The following is a 19,348-nucleotide window of genomic DNA, read 5'->3' on the forward strand; positions in this document are numbered from 1 at the left end:
TCTCCAGAATGGGTTTTTGTCTCGTGGGTGTCTGAGGACTCAGACCTAAAGAAACCAGTATCCCAAACTCATCGAGGAAGGCCTGAAGGGAAAGACAGCTCAAGGCTTAGGGAGTTGGCTCAGTGGTAAAGGAGCACAGGCTGCTTGCTCTTCCAGAGGACCCAGGTTCAATTCCCAGCACTCACATGGCAGTTCACAACTGTCTGTAACTCCAGTTCAGGGAATCTGACACCCTCATACAGACATACATGCAAGCAAAACACCAATGCACTTGAAATAAAAGTAAATCATTAAAAAGAAGAAGACAGTCTCACAATGACCTTCACTGGGCAGGGGGTGGGGGTGGGTGGGGGTGGCATATTCTATTGTTTCACCGTAGTGCCCAGCTCTCTAGGTCACCGGTGCTGTGAAGTTTTAGTATGGGTTCTATAAAGGGTGTTGACTTGTAACTGGATAGGTTTTTATTTTTATTAAGGTTCAGGTGGCTTTCCAATTTGTTGCCTTCAGCAGAGTGGAGGACCTGAAAATAAGTCTGAAGAGAGACTGTGCATTGAACCTGGAAAAGGGTTCAGAGAGTTGAGAGACTAAAACAAAACTTCGTCCTCTTCATCTTGTTAATAGTCAGCAATAGACCTTGTCATGCCTTTGGATGCTTCCTACTGGTTATAATTATAAAGATGGGATCCAGAAATTATATTGATTCTGGTTCTTATTTCATCCTAGTGATTTATGATATACATATATGACTATATGGAGTTATTAATAAAAATCAATCCAGTTACTGAACAATGAAGTAAGTGTACTTGAACTAAGTAGGGGGAATGTATGCAAGAAAAACTGAAACTCTTACCTCAGAGCTCTTGAAGTGCTTAAACTTTCATATTTAGGTTAGAAAAGCACACCTTTTAAAATTTCAGACCCAAACCACAGAAGTGAAGTTCTAGAAACAGCATTTCATGTTTGCAAGACTAAAGCTTTCTCCTAGTTTTGTAGCTGGACCTGTGGCAAACCTGAATGTAGTTACAGCTGCATGCTCCATTCTAGAAATGTCACTAGTCACCACGACTGCCCTTCTGAAGGACAGTGTCTTCTCTGTTGCATTTCCCAGGACGAAGGAGCCGTGATCTCACAGATCTCAGACATTTCTAATAGGGACGGCCACGCTACTGATGAGGAGAAACTGGCGTCCACATCCTGCAGTCAGAAATCAGCTGGGGCAGAGGTGAAAGGTGAGCAGGAGAGGGGAGGAGGGCCCCCGAGTATGTGAATGTTCCGATGTCCCCGCCTCTACCATAAGCCTTGCATTTTCATCCTCAGTACAGAAGCACAGGCGTGCTGGAAGGCCCATGATAGTCACCTGAGGGCCAGTTAGGGTGCAGATCTTCTTTGTTCTTCACTGGAGGAGACACAGACGTACTTAGCACAGTCCTAGGCGCGGACATAAGTGTGGAGGGTGCCCAGGAGATGCAGATTGAAGTTCTCTATCATTTTGCATCGGTACAGTTAACCTTAGAGTGGCCTGTAAATATGTCCTACATGTGGTATTTTGGGGTTGTCATGCTCGCTGTTTAGCTTCCAGACAATATAACATGGAGGTTGCGGTGCTTGCCTGTGGCGATCTGTCTTTAGTGCTCTCCCTATTGCTTGTTCTTCTCCTAGAGTTTGCTTTCCACCCTCCTTCAGAGAAGGATTGTTTCTGTCTGTGCAGTGCTGGGAATTGAGCCCAGGGCTCTGTGAGTGCCAGGCGGACCCTCTACCACTGAGCTATATCCCCAACCCTTGCTTTTGTTGAGTCAGGCAGGCCTTAATTTCAGTATCTATCATTTGAATGTTGGAATTACAGGTATATGTCATCATACCCACATTAAAGTAAGTTTTACATCGTACAAGAACATAGTGAAGGCCATATAAGTAGAAAAGTGTAGGGTTTGATCTTGATTTTTTTCTTTTTCTTTTTTTTTTTTTTTTTTTGCATGCTGAAACTAATTTATGGTTTTGGTTTTTTTTTTTTTTTTTTTTTTTTTTTGAGACAGGGTCTAGCTCTATAGCCCTGGCTGGCCTAGAACACTTACATAGATCAGACTGGCCTCAACTGTGTAGCAGTCCTCCAACCTGGCTTCCCAAATGCTGGTATGACAGGCTTATGCCACCATGTCCAGCATCTTAGGTACTTTTCTGTTGCAATGACAACACACCACAACCAAGGCAACTTGTAAAAGAAAGCATTTAATTTTGGGGCTCAGGGTTCCAAAGGGTTAGAGTCCATGACCAGCATGGAAGCAGGCAGCAGGCAGACATGGCCCAGCAGTGGCTGAGAGCTTACATGTTGAGATGACAACCACAAAGGAGAGAAGGGGAGTAAGTAGGAATGGCTGGACTTTTGAAGCCTCAAGGCCCATTCCCAGTGACACACCTCCTCCAACAAGACCACACCCCCTAATCCATCCCACACAAACAGTTCCACCAGTTGGGAACCACATCTTCACCGTATGAGCCTATGGTAACCACTTCCACTTCAAAAATCCCTGTACTCTTCCAGTCTCAAGACTGTTTAAAAGTCCAGAGTCTATTTCTGAGATTCAAGGCCGTCTCTTAATTGTAACCCAAGCAAATGACATACTTCCAGTATATGATGCACAGAATATGCAGTATCATTGTGAAAGGGAGGGGTAGGAAAGTGAGGAGATGGCGAACTTGAAATCTTGTCAGTCTGTCTGATGCCAGCGGGGCTTGCTGGCTTTCTCTCGCAACTCTCTTCTCTTAAACTGGTCCACTCCCTGTGTGCAGTGCTCCTTGGCAGGTGTCCCAGGCCCGAGGCATCTCCAGCATCTTGAGGTCTCCAACACAACCCAGGCTTCACTTTTCACAGCTTCACACAGTGGCCTCTCAGATCCTGGGTGCAGGGTCTCTGCTGCCACACAAGCTGATCTCATGGCTTTCCTTAATCTCGGAACACAACCCCTTTACTCCTGTATCCTTCATGATTCCAAAGCCAGGACCATGTGCCTGTTGATGCCAAATTCTGCTGCTTGCTTAGAATGGCGCCTGCCCCATCTTTGAATTACATCAGCATAAGCTTTATTTGTCAGTACCTTTCAGGAACACAATTCCTTAGGCTTTTACTTTTCCCAGATTGCAGGATTGGCTGGCTGGGTCTCACCTTGAGATTACCATTCCCTTTATTCTGTTTTTCCTCTCTCTTTCAGCACAAACCATGGTTCCAGCATTAAATTTCCTGGTGCTTTCTTTCTTTCTCTCCAGCTGTACATTTTATATTTCTTTTTTGCCTCAATTTCTCTTTTTTCATTGTAAGAGGAGTTGCTAATAACCACATGTCATAATCAATATTAGGCTGTCTTGAAATTTTCTCTGGCAGTGAAATTAATCCAAAACACCTAGTTTAGCCTCACCCAGTTTTTTTTATATATATATATATATATATATATAACAAAGGCAAAATGGCCATGTTCTTTGCATAAATATCACAAGAATGGGTCTAGGCCAGCTGCTCCCCTCTGTATCCTCTTGAGCTGGGCCACCGCAGATCACATTGCTTCCAGCACTGTTGTTTTCCAAGCTCCTACTAGAACGGCCTATTTAAGCCCCTTTACAGTGTTCAACCGCCTCCTAGTTGAAAGTCCTGGTGCCTTCTACATTCCTCCGACCCCCCCAATGATCAGACCTGTCACAGCAGTTTCTGTCTTAGTTACTTTCCTATTGTTGTGACAAACACCATGCCAGAGGACATTTAATTTGGGGCTCATGATTCCAGAGGGTTGGAGTGCACGGCATCATGGCAGTGGGTATGGCAACAGGCAGACCTGGCACTGGAGAAGCATCGAGCTTACGTGCTGACACAGTAACCGCAAGGTGGGGTGGGGGTGGGGCACCGAGAAGGCCAAACCTCCTAATCCTTCTCAAATAACAGTTCTACCAGCTGGGGACCAAGCACTCAAATATATGGGGAGCCATTTTCATTCAGGCCACCACACCCAACTTAAAAATGCTTTTTTTTCCTTGAAGATTTATTTTCATAGATATATGTGTGTGAATACTGGTACCTGTGGAGCATCGGGTCCCCCTGGAGCTGGAGTTATAGGACATTGTGAGCCTCATGACATAGGTGCTAGGATCTGAACTAGGGGTCCTAGGAGAACAGTGTGTTCTCATACACTGAGCCATCTCTCCAGCTCCAACTGAAAATTGTTTTTGTGAACAGTCATACAGCAGTCCGTTTATAGAAATAGAACAATCTAGTGGTGGAGAGCAGAGAACCCAATGTAAGGCATGCCTGCTCATGTTCTTTGTGTCTTCGAAGATGAGAACATGCTTCTCCTTTGGGCACTAGGTAAACCTTTCCCAAATGAGCCCCTTGGGACCCGTTTTCAGGGGGAGATGAGAGAATTCTTCCGCAGGCTACATCAGAGAACAAGAGGATCACTCCTGCAGCTTCCAAGGTGCTGAGTTGATCTCTCATTGGAGAGGCTGTGGCTGGGATGTAAAATAAATAGATGAAAAAAGAAAAGTCATGATCTGCCACTAACCCCGGAGAGCAGGTAGAAAGTCTGAACTGAACAAGTTACTCCGACCTCCCCACCCTCCTGCGTCCCCTTGTGGTCATTTCTGTGCTGTATCTGATGCCTGAGATGGTCAGCTTGTGGAGATGAGAGGTTTACATTAGATTGTGGTTTAAAAGTGCAACAGATTAGAAGAGCTGTTGTGATGCTCACATTAGTGTTTTAAGTAAGTATTGAGTGAAATAGTATTTAAATATTGCAACAAGGAGATTTTAGCTTTTCTAATTTTCTAATTTAAATTTTCTAATTTAGCTTTTCTAAATTTTAAATTTCCTTCAGGGATATAGTCATGTCCATCCCCTCTGTGTCACTTGATAACAGAAAAATAGTCCTGAGGAAGCCACTTAGACAATAATGAACTTGCTTTTCGGGCTTGAATTTAAGCCTATTTTATCTGATACATGAGTTATACTGAGTGTGTCCTCCTGAGCCAGAAATTTTAATCTGTGCAGATTTAGGAGTAAAGTAGGAGGATTCCGTGTTCGTTTCCACTTTCTGAAATTGGTTGTTTAGTACAATTCTGCTAAATTTCCAGTGGACACAAGGGGGCAGACCTACTGTTCCTTTGGCCTGAGGTTTGACAGCTGTGGCTAAGTCTGCAAGCCTGTCTTCTTGTGAACATTTAACACCAGAGTTCAGGAAAGAGAATGCCAGTGGTGTACCTCTTAGAAATCTTGAAATTCTGTGCCCTTTTGTTCTAAGCCTGCACTGGATTTGGCTAGCCTTCATCAGGAACAAAGGAACCCATTCCTTGGGATAAGTATAAAAATGACTCTCTCTATTTCAGGCACAGAGAAGGAGACATGCCAGAAGACAGAGAAAGAGGAGTCAGCTGGGCATGTAAGTTCCCAAACATGGAGGGTTTGTTTAGAGCCCACACTAATTTGATTAAGTAAACTCTAGTTAGTATTAGGTGATGTGGGGAAGAAGAAATGTCTGGCTGGCTAGTTGGCTCAGCAGAGAAAGTGCTGGCTGCCCAAGCCTGGTCACCCACATAAAGGCGGAAGGAGAGGATAGACTCCACAGAGTTGTCCTTTGACCTCTGTATGCACTCCATGGCACACATACTCACATTCATATTTGCATACATATTATATACAGTTTCTTTATCCGAAGATCTTACTGTTTGTGTGTATTGTTCTTTACAATAATCACTAGCCCTGTGTGACTTTGGACAACTTGAACTGTTAGTCTGAATTGAGATGTCTTATGTAATGTAAATACAGGCAGCCTTTGAAGACTAAGTACACAAAAAGGGAGTATTAGTAAATGTCTCAGTGATTTCTTATATTGTCTCCTACTAAGATAGTAATTTGGGTATGTTGAGTTAAGTGTGCTATTAAAGTGAAAGGTGGGATGGTAACTCACACCTTATTAAAATCCTGGTACTTGGGAGGCTAAGGTAGGAAGATGGGCCCCACATTCAAGATCGTCCTAGATTACACAGCAAGTATATTAATTACTTTATCATCACTGTGATAAAACACAAGGCAACTTGTAGAAGTAAAGGTTTATTTGGGGCTCACAGTTCTAGAGTCTAAAATTTAGAGGCTAAAATAAGAAACATTTATTACTTCATTGTTCCTGTGTGTTAGGAACCTTTGGGGGTTTGCCAGGTCCCCTGATTCAGGGCCTTTCTTGACTAAGCTATTGACTAGAGTTGATCTTTGGTTTTGCCTGAAGGTGGATTTGCTTCCAACCTTACCTGGTTATTGGCAGACACATCAATTCTTCAAATCATGGGTCTTTCCACACAGCACCCCAATGTGTAGAAGCCAGAGACTCTGTGGCCAACTTGTCACCATGGCAACTCCTTTTTTTTTTAAAGATTTATTTGTTTATTATGTTTATTATGTATACAGTATTCAGCCTGCACCCCAGAAGAGAGCACCAGATCTCATTATAGATGGTTGTGAGCCCCCATGTGGTTGCTGGGAATTGAACTCAGAACCTCTGGAAGAGCAGCCAGTGCTCTTAACCTCTGAGCCATCTCTCCAGCCCCTCATGGCAACTCTTATAAAGGATGCCATTTAACTGCTGGCTCCCTTACAGTTTCAGAAGTTCAGTCCATTATCGTTATGGCGGGACATGGTGGCATGTAGGGAGACATGGTGCTGGAGAAGTAGCTGAGAGTCCTACATCTTGCAGGCAGCAAAAAGTACACTGTCTCACTGGGTGTGGCTTGAGCATATATAAAATCTCCACTTGACATACTTCTTCCAATAAGACTATGCCCACTCCATCAAGGTCACACCTAGTAGTGCTAGTCCCTATGAGCTTATACGGGCCAATACATTCAAACTACCACAGTGGCCTTTGCCATATCTGGACTATCACTGAGAGCAGCCTTCATCTAAAATGAAATTACACAAGAGAATTAGTACTAGGAGGTGGGGGGGGGGTTGGGGGTAACCCTGGTAGAGGTTGCCCAAGTGTCCTCTGATTGGACTCCCCTCCCCCAAGTTCTTCTGGAGAATTGCACTGCCTGGTGGTGGCATTGGAATTTCTCTCTTCTGTAGCCAAAGATAATTTCTAAATTGGGCCCAAGGCTAAGGTCTATAAAGATGTATGCTAAAATGATACAAGTGTTTTGAGCATTTGGAGAAAGTAGGAGGCCACAATGGCCCATAAAGTTTTAAAGCAACTAGTTGAAGTTGTCATTGGGTTTTCTGTTTAGTCTTCATTTAAACAAGACACTAGGAAACAGACTGATTACCAGTCAGAACTTCTCAGTTTTGTGTGCTCACTCATACTTAGGAGGTTGAGATGGTTACCAGGGTCACTTTGGCTGGCATTTTGATTGTTAGGTCATACATATACAAAAAACTTCACTTTCCTAGGTAGAAATTGCTTCTTAAAAAAAAAAAAAAAAAAAAGCTGGGCATTGGTGGCACAGCCTTTAATCCCAGCACTCGGGAGGCAGAGGCAGGTGGATCTCTATTAGTTCAAGGCCAGTCTGGTCTCCAGAGCGAGTGCCAGGATAGGCCCCAAAGCTACACAGAGAAACCCTGTCTTGAAAAAACAAAACAAACAAAACAAAAGCCTTTGGGAACAACAAAATACCAACCAAATATGTCTCTTTAGAACTGTAGCTACCCTGGTACACCAGGAGCCCAAAGGCAACCAGAAAGGGGCTGCAGATTTTGTTGCAAAGCTGAACTGCTCATTGTTTTATGTTGTATCAGGCCTCTTTGTGTAAGTGTTAATATGGGTGTGAACTTGAGGTCATCACTGCAGCTCAAGTCCTTGGTGATTCCCAGGTGATTCCCTTGGTGAGCTGGAAAGATGAAGGTCAAAGGCCAGAGAGATTTGCCATGTCTGCCTGCTGAGGCAGTCTGTAATACATGTTAGCATCGTTGCCAAAACGGTTAAATGAAGACACACAAGCATCCATATGTGAATGGAAGGGTTCTCACTGTTCTTGAAAAATGGTTTGCATAGGACACATCCCCAGAAAAAAACAAACAAACAAACAGAAAAATGAGGTATTAAGACGTTCTTTTCTACCTGGGAGTCTCTGATGAGTGACCCCTTGACAAATACCCTCTTCCTTCTCATAAGAAGACAGCTTTCTTAGGTTATCTGTGCCTCCATAAGCCGAACCCAGTAGTCACCAGAACCTCTTCCTTTAGTTAGTCCTGAACTAGATTGCTTGTTTAAAGCTACCATCTTTTGCTGCTGTTTCTGCAAGCACATCTTTAAAGGTTTGATCTGTTTTGTGCTGCGGAAGTTGTTGAAGAATATTCAGGCATAAGCTGGAAGAGACTGACCATGTTAAATGCAACCCCTGTCCACAGGGACCACTGGAATCCTCTTCGGAAAAGGCTCCAGTGTCTGTGGCCTGTGGGGGTGAGAGCCCCCTGGATGGGATCTGCCTCAGTGAAGCAGACAAGACTGCTGTGCTCACTTTGATCAGAGAGGAGGTAAAGTCTGTCTGTCTGCAGAGGTCCCGTCTTTGCTGGCTCACCTCACCTCAGCCTGCAGCTTCCTTCCTGTTCACGGTAGCTCGTGTGGCTTGCATAAAGGGGTTCCTGTAGACTTGGGCATTGGTGCTGCTCTTCAGAGAGCCAATACACAGAGCTATTGGTGGGACTTCACGTACACTGAAGTGACCATGTAATAGTTCAGGGGGAAAGCTGTGTCTGGTGATTTGAAGCACACAGGGTAGCCCCTGGATTCTTTTATTTTAGGTGTATAACAAAGGAGCACCTAATCCCTCAAGATGGCAAGATGGATTTATAGGCAGTTGTGAGCTGCCATGTGGGTGCTGGGAATTGAACCTGGGTCCTCTGGAAGAGCAGTCGGTGCTCCTAACCACTGAGCCATCTCTCCAGTGGGGGTTGGGGGGCATCTATATATTCTTGAGATCTTTTATATAAGCACAAAGCAGAAGATGTACCAGTTAGGAGGAAGAGGGAACCCAAGGAGTGTAGTGACAGGAGGGCTCTGGATGCCTGTTGCAGCCCTGTTGCGGGCTGCACCCTGAGCCTCTTTATCCTGACTCAGTTCTTAGGAGGTGCTGAGACATCACTACAGAAAGGAATGGGCATCTGTCCCAGAGTGGTAGTGCACTAATCCAGGCACTCGGGTGGCTAAGGCAGGAGGATCCAAATTCAAAGCTGATGTGGATGCATTCTCTCTCAAAATAAAGGACAAAAAAAAAAAAAAAAAAAAAAGTAGAGGAGTTGCAAGTACCACTGAAATGTGAAGGTGCTGCTCTGTTTACCTCCCCTGGTGGTGGCTGTGTCGCAGCACCCTGGGTAGTTAAGTGAGAATGTACTTTCCCAGATGTTTCTGAACATTATATACCAACATTGAGATGTACTATATTCCTAAATGTTAATTGAATGTCTTGCGTCAGACTTGGTCATGTGTTATTTTTCAGTTTCCAATAGATTGATGAAGTAAAACAAAGCTTTATTATAATCTAGATAATCACTAAAGAGATTGAAGCAAACGAATGGAAGAAAAAATACGAAGAGACCCGAGAAGAAGTCTTGGAGATGAGGTTAGCCTGGCGCTGGGGTTGGGCGTGGCTGCCTTTGTGCTTTGCTGGTTTAGTCAGCAATGTTTTCTTGTCTCAAAGTCAGTGGCTGACAACATGAGGGCTTTGCTCACATTGAGCAATCTGAGATTAAGGATATCAGTGCTGTCAGGGCATGGCGGCACATACCTTTAGTCCTAGCACTCTAGAGACTGAGGCAGAGGTATGTGATCTCTGAGTTGAGGCCAGCCCAGCTTACTTATCAAGTTCTAGGATAGCCAGGATGACATAGGAAGGCCATCTCAAAAAAGAAAGGAAAGAAGTCAGAGTTAGTAGTGACTAGTGGGTTATTTACAATACCACATGTAACTAGAACTCATATAATTCTTGCCTTTTAGAAAGAATGGCCAGGCACTCAGTAGGTAGAGGGAGGTGGATCTCTGTGTGTTCAAGGCCAGCCTGGTCTACAGAGCCCCGAGTTCCAGGATAACCTCCAAAGCAATTCAGAGAAACCCTATCTCGAAAAACCAAAAAACAAAAAGGCCAGGTGTTGGTGGTGCATGCCTTTAATCCCAGCACTCGGGAGGCAGAGGCAGGCAGATCTCTGTGAGTTCAAGGCCAGCCTGGTCTACAGAGCAAGTTCTAGGACGACTTCAAAGTTACAGAGAACCCCTGTCTCGAAAAACAAAACAAAATCTATTTGCAATAAAGAGTAATAAAATTTACTGATGGGCTGGAGAAATGGCTTAGAGGCTAAGAGCATTGGCTGCTCTTCCAGAGGTCCTGAGTTCAATTCCTAGCAACTACATGGTGACTCACAACCATCTATATTGAGATCTGGTGTCTTCTTCTGGCCTGCAGGCAAACATGTAGGCAGAACACTGCATACATAATAAATAAATAAATATATAAATAAAATCTTGTAAAATAAAATAAAAATTACTGATATATTCACTGATGGAGGTATTGAAATTAATAAAAGCAAAATTAATGAGCTTTAAATAAAAGTCTTTAGCCATGGTGGTGGTAATGGTATAGGGCTTTCAAATTCCTGTTAATCCCAGCACTGTAGGGACTGGGTCAAGAGAATTTGAGGCCAGCCTGGGTCCCACAATGACCAGTCAGAGCTACACTTTTATCTCAGAGATTTGTGCCCCTCCCCCACTCCAAAAGAATTTTTTTTTCTTTTTCTTGTTCAGTCTAGAAATTTGAGTCATTACATTACTGAAAATAACCTCAAAGAAGAGAAAGTGTAAATCTCACCAGCGAGCACTGGAGTGCTGACCAGATATTTAAACATGACCACTGTAATTTGTCCTCCTGTATCATTTGGTTTTGGAGGACTTCCTGGTTGGAGGCCCAGTGCTGGGCTTGGAACAGCCCCACCTTTAGTGAGCTTACAAGAGGACCTCAGATGCAGAGACCAGTTTGGTGGACACCAGTAAGGGGCAGCTACAGGGAATACCGCCCAGCCCTGTGTAGTTCAGACTAACCACACTTCACTGGGTGAGAGGCCAGCTTACGGGCATGATCTTCAGAATCTCCAAATAAGTGAAATATTTGTGGAGTAGGACACAAGATAAAACTTGTAACCAAATCAGAGGCAAGCAGTGCTTAGAAAGGTAGATGGGCCAGGAAAGACTGCAGTCAGAGTGGGTCTCATAGGAGGATCTCTGAACAACGCCTTTAATTTAAAAAGATTGTCTCACGATATTTAAATAGGAAAAAGAGAAGACAGTTGTTTTTACTAAAAGGCTTATGTTGTAGCTTGCTTTCTGTTGCTGTGAAAAACACCATGGCCCAAAGCAACTTAAGGAGAACAAAGGGTTTTAGCTCACACTTTCAGGTCATGGCCTTCATCAAGGGGGAGTGAGAGCGGAACTGAGGCAGGAGCCATGGTGGGATGCTCAGCTAGCTTTCTTAGAGAACCAGGTCACCAGCTGAGGGATGGTGTGGTGTTGTCTATGGCTGGGTCCTCACACGTCAATCGAGAGAATCCCTGAGGAGGGCATGGGCCAGTGTGATCAAGACAGTTCTTCAGGTGAGGCTATCTCTTGCCACGTGACTCTGGTTGTATCAAGTTGATAGTAAAAACTGACCAGGACAGCTTATGAAACACAAGTTGTCAAAAGCTTTTGGAGTTCAGAATGCAGCCCAGCAGTAGAGCGAGTACTTAGCTTATGAGAGACTAGGGCTCTGTTCCAGGCAGTGGAGACATAAGCCTGTTTCTTCCCATTTCTTTACTTCCTTTTTATCTTCTGCTGAGAGCATTTAACCTTTCAGACCTTTAGTAAACCTTATATATATAAGAAAAACCAAAGAAGGGAGGCAGAGCAAAGATGTGGTTTATATATGTTATTATGTATTCATGAATTTATTCCAGACAGTATTTCTATGATTTCCATTGCTTTCTTCTGATAACAAAACAAGTTTTTTTTTTTACTATGATTATAATAGATTACCTTTTTTTTTTTCTTTTTAGGAAAATTGTGGCCGAATATGAAAATACCATTGCTCAAATGATTGGTAAGGAGAAAGGTTTTTTGTTTGTTTGTTTGTTTAGGTGTGTTTTTTGAGCCTGGGCCATAGAACCTATCCGAGCCTGTCATAACAACAGACAAACACCTGTTTTTATAGTTTTTGTGGAGTCAGAGCCAAGGCTATGGCAGATTCTGTGCCTGGAAGGGCCCATTCCCCTTGGGCCTTCCCACTTGATCATTACATCATTCCTGGAGGAGAGGGTTAGCTTTGTGAAGCCTTTGTTTCTTTATTGTTAAAGATGAATTGATTATGTTTATGTGTGTGTGTGTGTGCATGCGCACCTGCATGAGTATGTGTAGCTCAAGAGGATTTCAGATCATCTGGAACTGCAGTTAGAGGTGGTTGTGGGCTGCCTAATGTGGGTACTAGGAACCGAACCTGGGCATGCCACAGAAGCAATGTGTGCTCTTAACTGCTCAGTCATCTCTCCAGACCCTCTCTGGCTTTTTAAAAGTGACATGTCATAATTGCATATACTGTGGGAAACTGTGGTACTTTGCACACGAATGCAGTGCCCAGTGATGAAGCTATTAAAGCTGGCATTTCCATTTCCTCAAACATTTGTTATTTCAGGCCAGATGCATAGCACTTCCCACACGCAGAAGGCAGAGGCAGGCAGTTCTCTGCGAGTTCATGCCCAGTCTGGTCTACATAGCAAGTTCCAGGCCAGCCAGGGCTACATAGAGAGACAGGGCTGGAGAGATGGCTCAGAGGTTAATAGCACTGTTGCTCTTCCAGAGGTCCTGAGTTCAATTCCCAGCAACCACATGGTGGCTCACAAACATCTACAATTCAATCTGGTGCCCTCTTCTGGCACGTAGGCAGAACACTGTATATGTAGTAAATAAATAAATGTTAAAAAAAAAAAAGAAAATACATTTATCATTTATTGGGAAACATTCAAATTCCTATGTACTGTCTAATTCTTTATAAATTTATATACCAAATTCTTGTAGGTGTAAGTCATCCTGCTTTAATATAGAATGCTAGAACTTGCATTCTGGTACTCATTACCCAGCCTTCCTCTGTTCATCTCCCAGCCCACCTTTCCCAGCCTCTTGTGACCACTGTTCTGCCCTCTGTACCCATGGAATCAGCTCATGTAGCCTCATGTATGCTGAGACCATGTAGTATTTGTCTTCCATGTCTGGCTTATTTCATTTAATACAGTATTCCCTGGGCTGGGCCCTCTTTTCTATAGGTACCAATTCTGTCTGTTCTCATAACTTTTTTTCCATATATTTTCTCACCACTGTGACCAATATGTGATTATAAACAGCAGAGAAAGAAAGGACTTATTTTGGCTCATGGTTTCTGAGAGTTCAGTCTATAGTCACTGGGTCCCATATGCTTGGACAGAACATTGTGTTGGTGGGAAGCAAGAAGGCGGTAGGGGCAAGATAATGCCCTTCAGAGACACACCCTAGGGCAGTCTTGAATTCACTCACTGTATAGCCCACGCTGGCTTTGAACTCAGTGTTTCTACCTCAGAATCCCAGTACTGGCATGACAGGTATGTGCCTGTGCACTTGATGAGTCCTTTGTCTGAAGGAATGGGTTACCTCACTGCAAGTTCTGATTCCTTCCATCAGACCTGCACAGAGAGCGTATAGAGTAACAGTGACAATTGTCTGTATTGAACTTACAGCCTCATTTAGTTGTCATTCTGAGGCTTGACTCTGACATGAATCTATTCTGACCTTCTATCATTTAAGAATTAAAAGGTTTCACCACTGTCCACACCACCAACTGCCTTCCCAGCCTAGCCTTGGCCTTGCCTGTCTGCCCTGTGCATCTCCCATCCCCAGTCCCTTCTGGTTACCTGCTCCAGTCTCTCCTCTGAAAGGCTAACTACTCTGTGACCACCAGCTCTGTCGCCACCTCAGGCATCACTTGTCACTGTATATATCTTCCCACTAGAATATGAGTTCTTGAGAGTGGGGACACCTATGCCACATTCCCTTCCCAAGAACGTTTGTTGTTTGCCTCACCCAGAGTTGGCCTTCACTTTGTCCCCTTTGACTTGTGGTTCTCAGAAGACGAACAGAGGACAAGCATGACCTCTCAGAAGAGTTTCCAGCAGCTGACGATGGAGAAGGAGCAGGCCTTGGCTGACCTCAACTCTGTGGAAAGGTCCCTTTCTGATCTCTTCAGGAGATACGAAAACCTGAAAGGCGTGCTAGAAGGGTTCAAGAAGGTAGGGTGTCCTTCCGCCTTTCTCTCCTGGGTGGTGGTGTAGTTTCTTGCCATCAGGCAGCCACTCCTGTCAGCGGTGGGCAGCCTTGTATGTGGGACTGAGGCTTGCTTGCCTCCTTCCTCTTGATCATTCGCCTTTTGATATTAGTCAAAGTAGAAGAGATTATAGTTCACTGAACAAAGTCCAAGCTGTGTACTTTAGGAGAAATGAGTGGGATTGATCATTCAGTTGTGTACTGTCAAAGGTACACATCATGGAATTCTTTTCTTGGTAGGTCTAACACAGGACATTTTATACATGAAGTGCTTTATGACTGAAGGTTCAGGCTTGTAATCCTAACATTCAAGGTGAGGCAGAAGGATTGCAAATCCTAAGCCAGGCTGGGCTGCAGAGTGAGACCTGTCTTAAAAAACCAAATACAAATAAATAAATAAATAAATAAATAAATAAGATGGCACTGGCCAATTATCTAATATAGGGCTTGAGCAAGAAGCTATAGTAGGAAGTTGAAGCCCTGTCTAGCAATGCAAATTAGGACATGGAGTAACTCTACAGGTTTTCTTTAGTTGGGGGTGGCACAAGCCTGTTGACATTGCCATGGTCTATGAATTAAACACATCTCAATTAAGCAGGCTTACCCTTAAAACAAACGAACAAAAAAACCCAACTCTTACTGTGTAGGAGAAACAAAGAGACATACATGTTTGTTTTGAAATAGAATGAAGAAGCCTTGAAAAAATGTGCTCAGGATTACTTAGCTAGAGTTAAGCAAGAAGAGCAGCGATACCAGGCCCTGAAGATTCATGCAGAGGAAAAGCTGGACAGGTAAGAGCTTGTAAATGTGCTCTGCACTTGTTTACTGTTGCAGGTGGAGGCAGATACTATTTTGTCTACAAAGTAACATACTTATTTGCTATCTGCATTCTTGTTTGCTTTTTTTATCTACAAAGTAACTTGCACCTTTTGCTATCTGCATCCTTGCTTGCAACTTCAGGATACATACATGCCTCTCTCTCTCTCTCTCTCTCTCTCTCTCTCTCTCTCTCTCTCTCTCTCTCTCTCTCTCTCTCTCTCTCTCTCTGTGTGTGTGTGTGTGTGTGATATTTTATTTCTCTACATGGTTAAAACATTTAAGAGTATAAAAAGGTGTATATGTACACACACAACATCCCCTGTTTATTACCTCCTAACCTTTAGCTCAGTGTTGGTATTCTGTGGTTTACCTTAGACATACATGCTAACCCCCATGGTTTATCTTTCCACGCCCACAAGGACCTTCTCCCTGGCATTTCATAGTCGGAAGGTCTCCATTTAGGCAGCCCCTCCTGCCTGACTTTGTGGGTATTAAACTCTTCCTGGTGCAGAAGTGCTGTAGAGAGAAGCTGTGAACTGACTGCCCTTTTGTGCCTTCAGGGTAAAAGAGGAGGAGTTGAGGACCAGCAAACAAATACGTGGGGTTATAATAATCATGCACACTGTCCAATTGACCTCATTAGAAGTATGTCAACTTATCCCCTCCACGGCATATGGGGGTGTCTGTTTTCCCTGCCAACAGCACCACTTTTAGGTTAGCTTCAAATGTAATAGTGGTAGCTTTTTGTGGGGTTTGGCAAGCAACATAGCATTAACTACATTCATAGCATTATACATATTCAGAATAGTTTTATTTGTCTTGGTAAACTTAAATGTATTTCAACAGTTATCCATTTAAACACTTTATTATGACTGTTCTTTGCCCTTTCCGTTGTAACTTAATGTGTGTCATATACTAGGGGCACTAGCTGTCACTGTAATTGTAGTCTGTTCCCCAGCTTACTATTTGTGTGTGTGTGTGTATGTGTGTGTGTGTGTGTATGTGCTGGCCCTGGCCCTGGCCCTGGCCCTGGCCCTGGCCCTGGCCCTGTTTATGGGGGAGGGGGGCCAGGGTTTCCTTTTTGTGTTTGTTTTAGGTGCTGGGATTGAACCCAGACTTGGCACATGCAGAACAGAGAGTTCTATCATGCAGCCTTGTAATGTGTTCTGATGTGCAGAAATGTGTCAGGGTCTTCCTGTATAGTTCAGTTTTACCTTGAAGTTGCCTCAGCCTCCCAAGTTCTAAACTTCATGGCATATTCCACCATGCCCTACTCAGGAAAAAAAAAAATCTTGGACTGTGGTAAGAGTAAGTCTTCCCCATTTTAGAGAGCATATTCTTCCAGGTTTCTCTTCTAGTGTTTTTATGGCTTCCTTCTATTTTTCCCCCTCAGTCCTGAAGTCCAATAACACATTTCAGAATTGCCCCCAGGAAAGGGTAAGGCCTTCCCTCCTCTTTTTAAAAATGTAATTTCACTGTGTATCCTTGACTGACTGTCCCAGAACTCGTTCTATAGACAATAGCTGGTCTCAATCTCAAAGAGATCCACCTGCCTCCACTGGGACTAAGAGGCATGAGCTGCCATGGTCAGCTCCCATACATGTTTTTTAATTACAAAGCAGTGCAGTATAGTGTGTGTGTTTTGGGATCTACAGTCCCATCTGTAAGCATTCGAGTTTCTCTCCTTCCCACTCACTCCTTTATGGCCTTTCACTAAGGATTTGTTGCATGTCCTTGTGTTGTCTTTGTGATTTTAGAAACTACCCCATATGGTTTGGTGCCCTTTTGTCATTGTTGCTTTGAGATTTATATCAAAATAGCCTACAAATTTCCTTTTTTAACTTACTAGCACAATAGAGCCATTTTCCAAGTCAGAACTCATATCTCAGTCTAATTCCTTGATTAAGTGGTAGAATCTTTTTTAAAATGTCTCAGTTATGTTTATGAGTATGTATGTTTTGCCTCCATGTATGTGTGTGCATCACTTGTGTGCCTGGTGCCTATGGAGACCAGAAGTGAGTGTTGGGTCCCTTAGAACTGAAGTGACTTCTGATTGTGAGTCACCATGTAGGTGGTAAGAATGAAACCTGGGTTTCTCTGCCAGAGCAGCCAAGGCTCTTAACCACTGAGCCAACTCTCCAGTGCCATAACATTCTTTACTGATGAACATTTGAGTTGGTTCACACTCTCCCTATTGAAAACACCTACATTAGCAGAGTATTTCTGGGAAATTAGCTAAAGATGGAATTGCTGTGTCAAAAGGCACATATATTTGTTTTCCTCATTCCCACGCCATGCCCCATCTTTCCCATGACATATGATCCTGTCTTTGCATTCTTAGGACAAAACCATAAACTGTACTGTTCAACCATGAATGACTCAGTGATAGAATACCCACTTAGCATGCATGAGATTCTGGCTTCAATGCCCCACACAAAAAGCTTATTGTTTTAATTTGTATGTCTTTTGTTGCTGGTGAGGTTTTAGTTTTCATCTTTTATCAATTAACTGAATGTTTATTAAGTGACATGATGTCTTCTCTTGTATCTCATTGATAAAGACACCCCGGAGGTATCTGTATTCAGTATCTGTACTCTGTGTTTAGGGCAACAGTATTGACAATGGAAAAGAAAACCTGGAAATACCACATATGAGAGTCTGTCAGCAAGGAAATTTTTAGTCCCACAGTCTAATAGAAAAGTTAGAATGACATGAATGCTTGAATGTAGAGTTGCCTTTATACACCATTTAAATGGAAGAGGACATTTACTGAATGACTTCAATATTATATGATCATGTGTAGAGTAATCCAGACCACCATTGATTGTACTAGATCCTTTAAAAGTTAGGATTGTTATAAAGAAAATAAATAATGTCATTTTCTCATGAAATACAACTTCTGAATGTTATGAAAAATAAAAACCCAGAGGCAGATATTGGGGTTCAAGCTTCAAGCTGAAGATCAGAAAAGCAAAGCAGCCAGCCACTAGCTGTTACCTCTACCTCAGGCTGAAAGAACTGTCCTCTTCTCAGCATGGCTGGAGAATAAATCTTCACATGGGACCCTTTTTTATACCTCTCAGATCCTGGGATCAAAGACTCCATGATCCCAAGTGCTGAGATCACCTTTGTATGAGCTGTTTCTCTGTAGTACTGCATCAATTTCGTGTAGCCCAGGGTGGCCTTGAACTAACAGAGATCCATCTGCTTGTCTCTTGAGTCCTGGGATTAAAGGTGTGTGCCACCACTGCCTGGCTCCATAGCTAGCTAGTATGGCTGCTGGGATTAAAGGTATGTATCACCATTGCCTGACCTCTATGGCTTGTGGCTAGCTTTGCTTTCTGAACCCTCAGGCAAGCTTTAATAAATCATAGCTAATTTATCACCACATTTGAAGGATATTGCAGTCCTTGAGTTTGATTCTGCTGTCAAGTTGTGCCATGGAAATGTGCTTAGCAGTTTTGTATAAATTGCATTTTCTGAGTCATTGTTTCTTGTTTTTCCTCTCAGTTCTTGACTAAGACTCTGGGTTTTGTAGAAGTCAGTAGTCAGTGCCCTGAGTCTGTCTGCTGGCTAACCATGTCCTTATTTCTTCCACAAACAAACCCAAAACAGAGCCAACGAAGAGATTGCTCAGGTTCGCTCAAAGGCAAAGGCCGAGAGTGCTGCTCTCCATGCTGGACTCCGGAAGGAGCAGATGAAGGTGGAGTCCCTGGAAAGGGCCCTTCAGCAGAAGGTACGCACGCTGTCATGGAGTGGCTCCTCTGTGGCTCATGTCAGTCCTTGGTGTACTCAGCTTGTCATGGACCTGGAGGAAAGTGGCCTTTACCTTTTTACAAGACATGCCAGGCCAGCTCCCTTATGAATCCATTCAGGGGACACGTCACATTATTAGCCAAGGCTGAAGGGAGCCATCAGCCACAGGCAGGGCTCAAGCAGGGAAAGTTGTGTTTTAACTGGAGTGCAGGGGCTTGGACACTTAGGGTCACAAGGCTGCCTTTAACCCCCTCTCTTTTTGTACAGTACATGAAGCATCTTTCCACCAGTTTTCAGAGCAGATGTGCCCTCCAGGGACACTAGGCCATGTCTGGAGACTGATTTGGCTGTTGCATTGGGAGATGCTACTAGCCCCAAAGTGGATAGAGGCCAGAGATGCTGCCAAGCATCCTATAACAGACAGGATAGCCCAAATCAGA

General features: G+C 43.6%; 1 protein-coding gene across 2 annotated transcripts in view; it reads left to right on the plus strand.

The window, feature by feature from the left end:
- Tacc1 (transforming acidic coiled-coil containing protein 1) overlaps positions 1-19,348 on the plus strand; it is a 51,331-nt gene that overhangs the window by 25,985 nt on the left and 5,998 nt on the right. Inside the window, exons 3-10 of one of the 2 annotated variants that reach the window (XM_027395328.2) lie at positions 1,109-1,229; positions 5,365-5,417; positions 8,375-8,500; positions 9,509-9,585; positions 12,044-12,087; positions 14,139-14,299; positions 15,018-15,124; positions 18,768-18,888. In XM_027395328.2, coding sequence (XP_027251129.1) covers positions 1,109-1,229; positions 5,365-5,417; positions 8,375-8,500; positions 9,509-9,585; positions 12,044-12,087; positions 14,139-14,299; positions 15,018-15,124; positions 18,768-18,888 — 810 coding nt within the window. The remainder of the gene's footprint in view (positions 1-1,108; positions 1,230-5,364; positions 5,418-8,374; positions 8,501-9,508; positions 9,586-12,043; positions 12,088-14,138; positions 14,300-15,017; positions 15,125-18,767; positions 18,889-19,348) is intronic. The other variant, XM_027395327.2, reaches the window with a different exon arrangement.

This window comes from Cricetulus griseus (genome assembly GCF_003668045.3).
Source record: "Cricetulus griseus strain 17A/GY chromosome 1 unlocalized genomic scaffold, alternate assembly CriGri-PICRH-1.0 chr1_1, whole genome shotgun sequence".
Taxonomy (NCBI): Eukaryota; Metazoa; Chordata; class Mammalia; order Rodentia; family Cricetidae; genus Cricetulus; species Cricetulus griseus.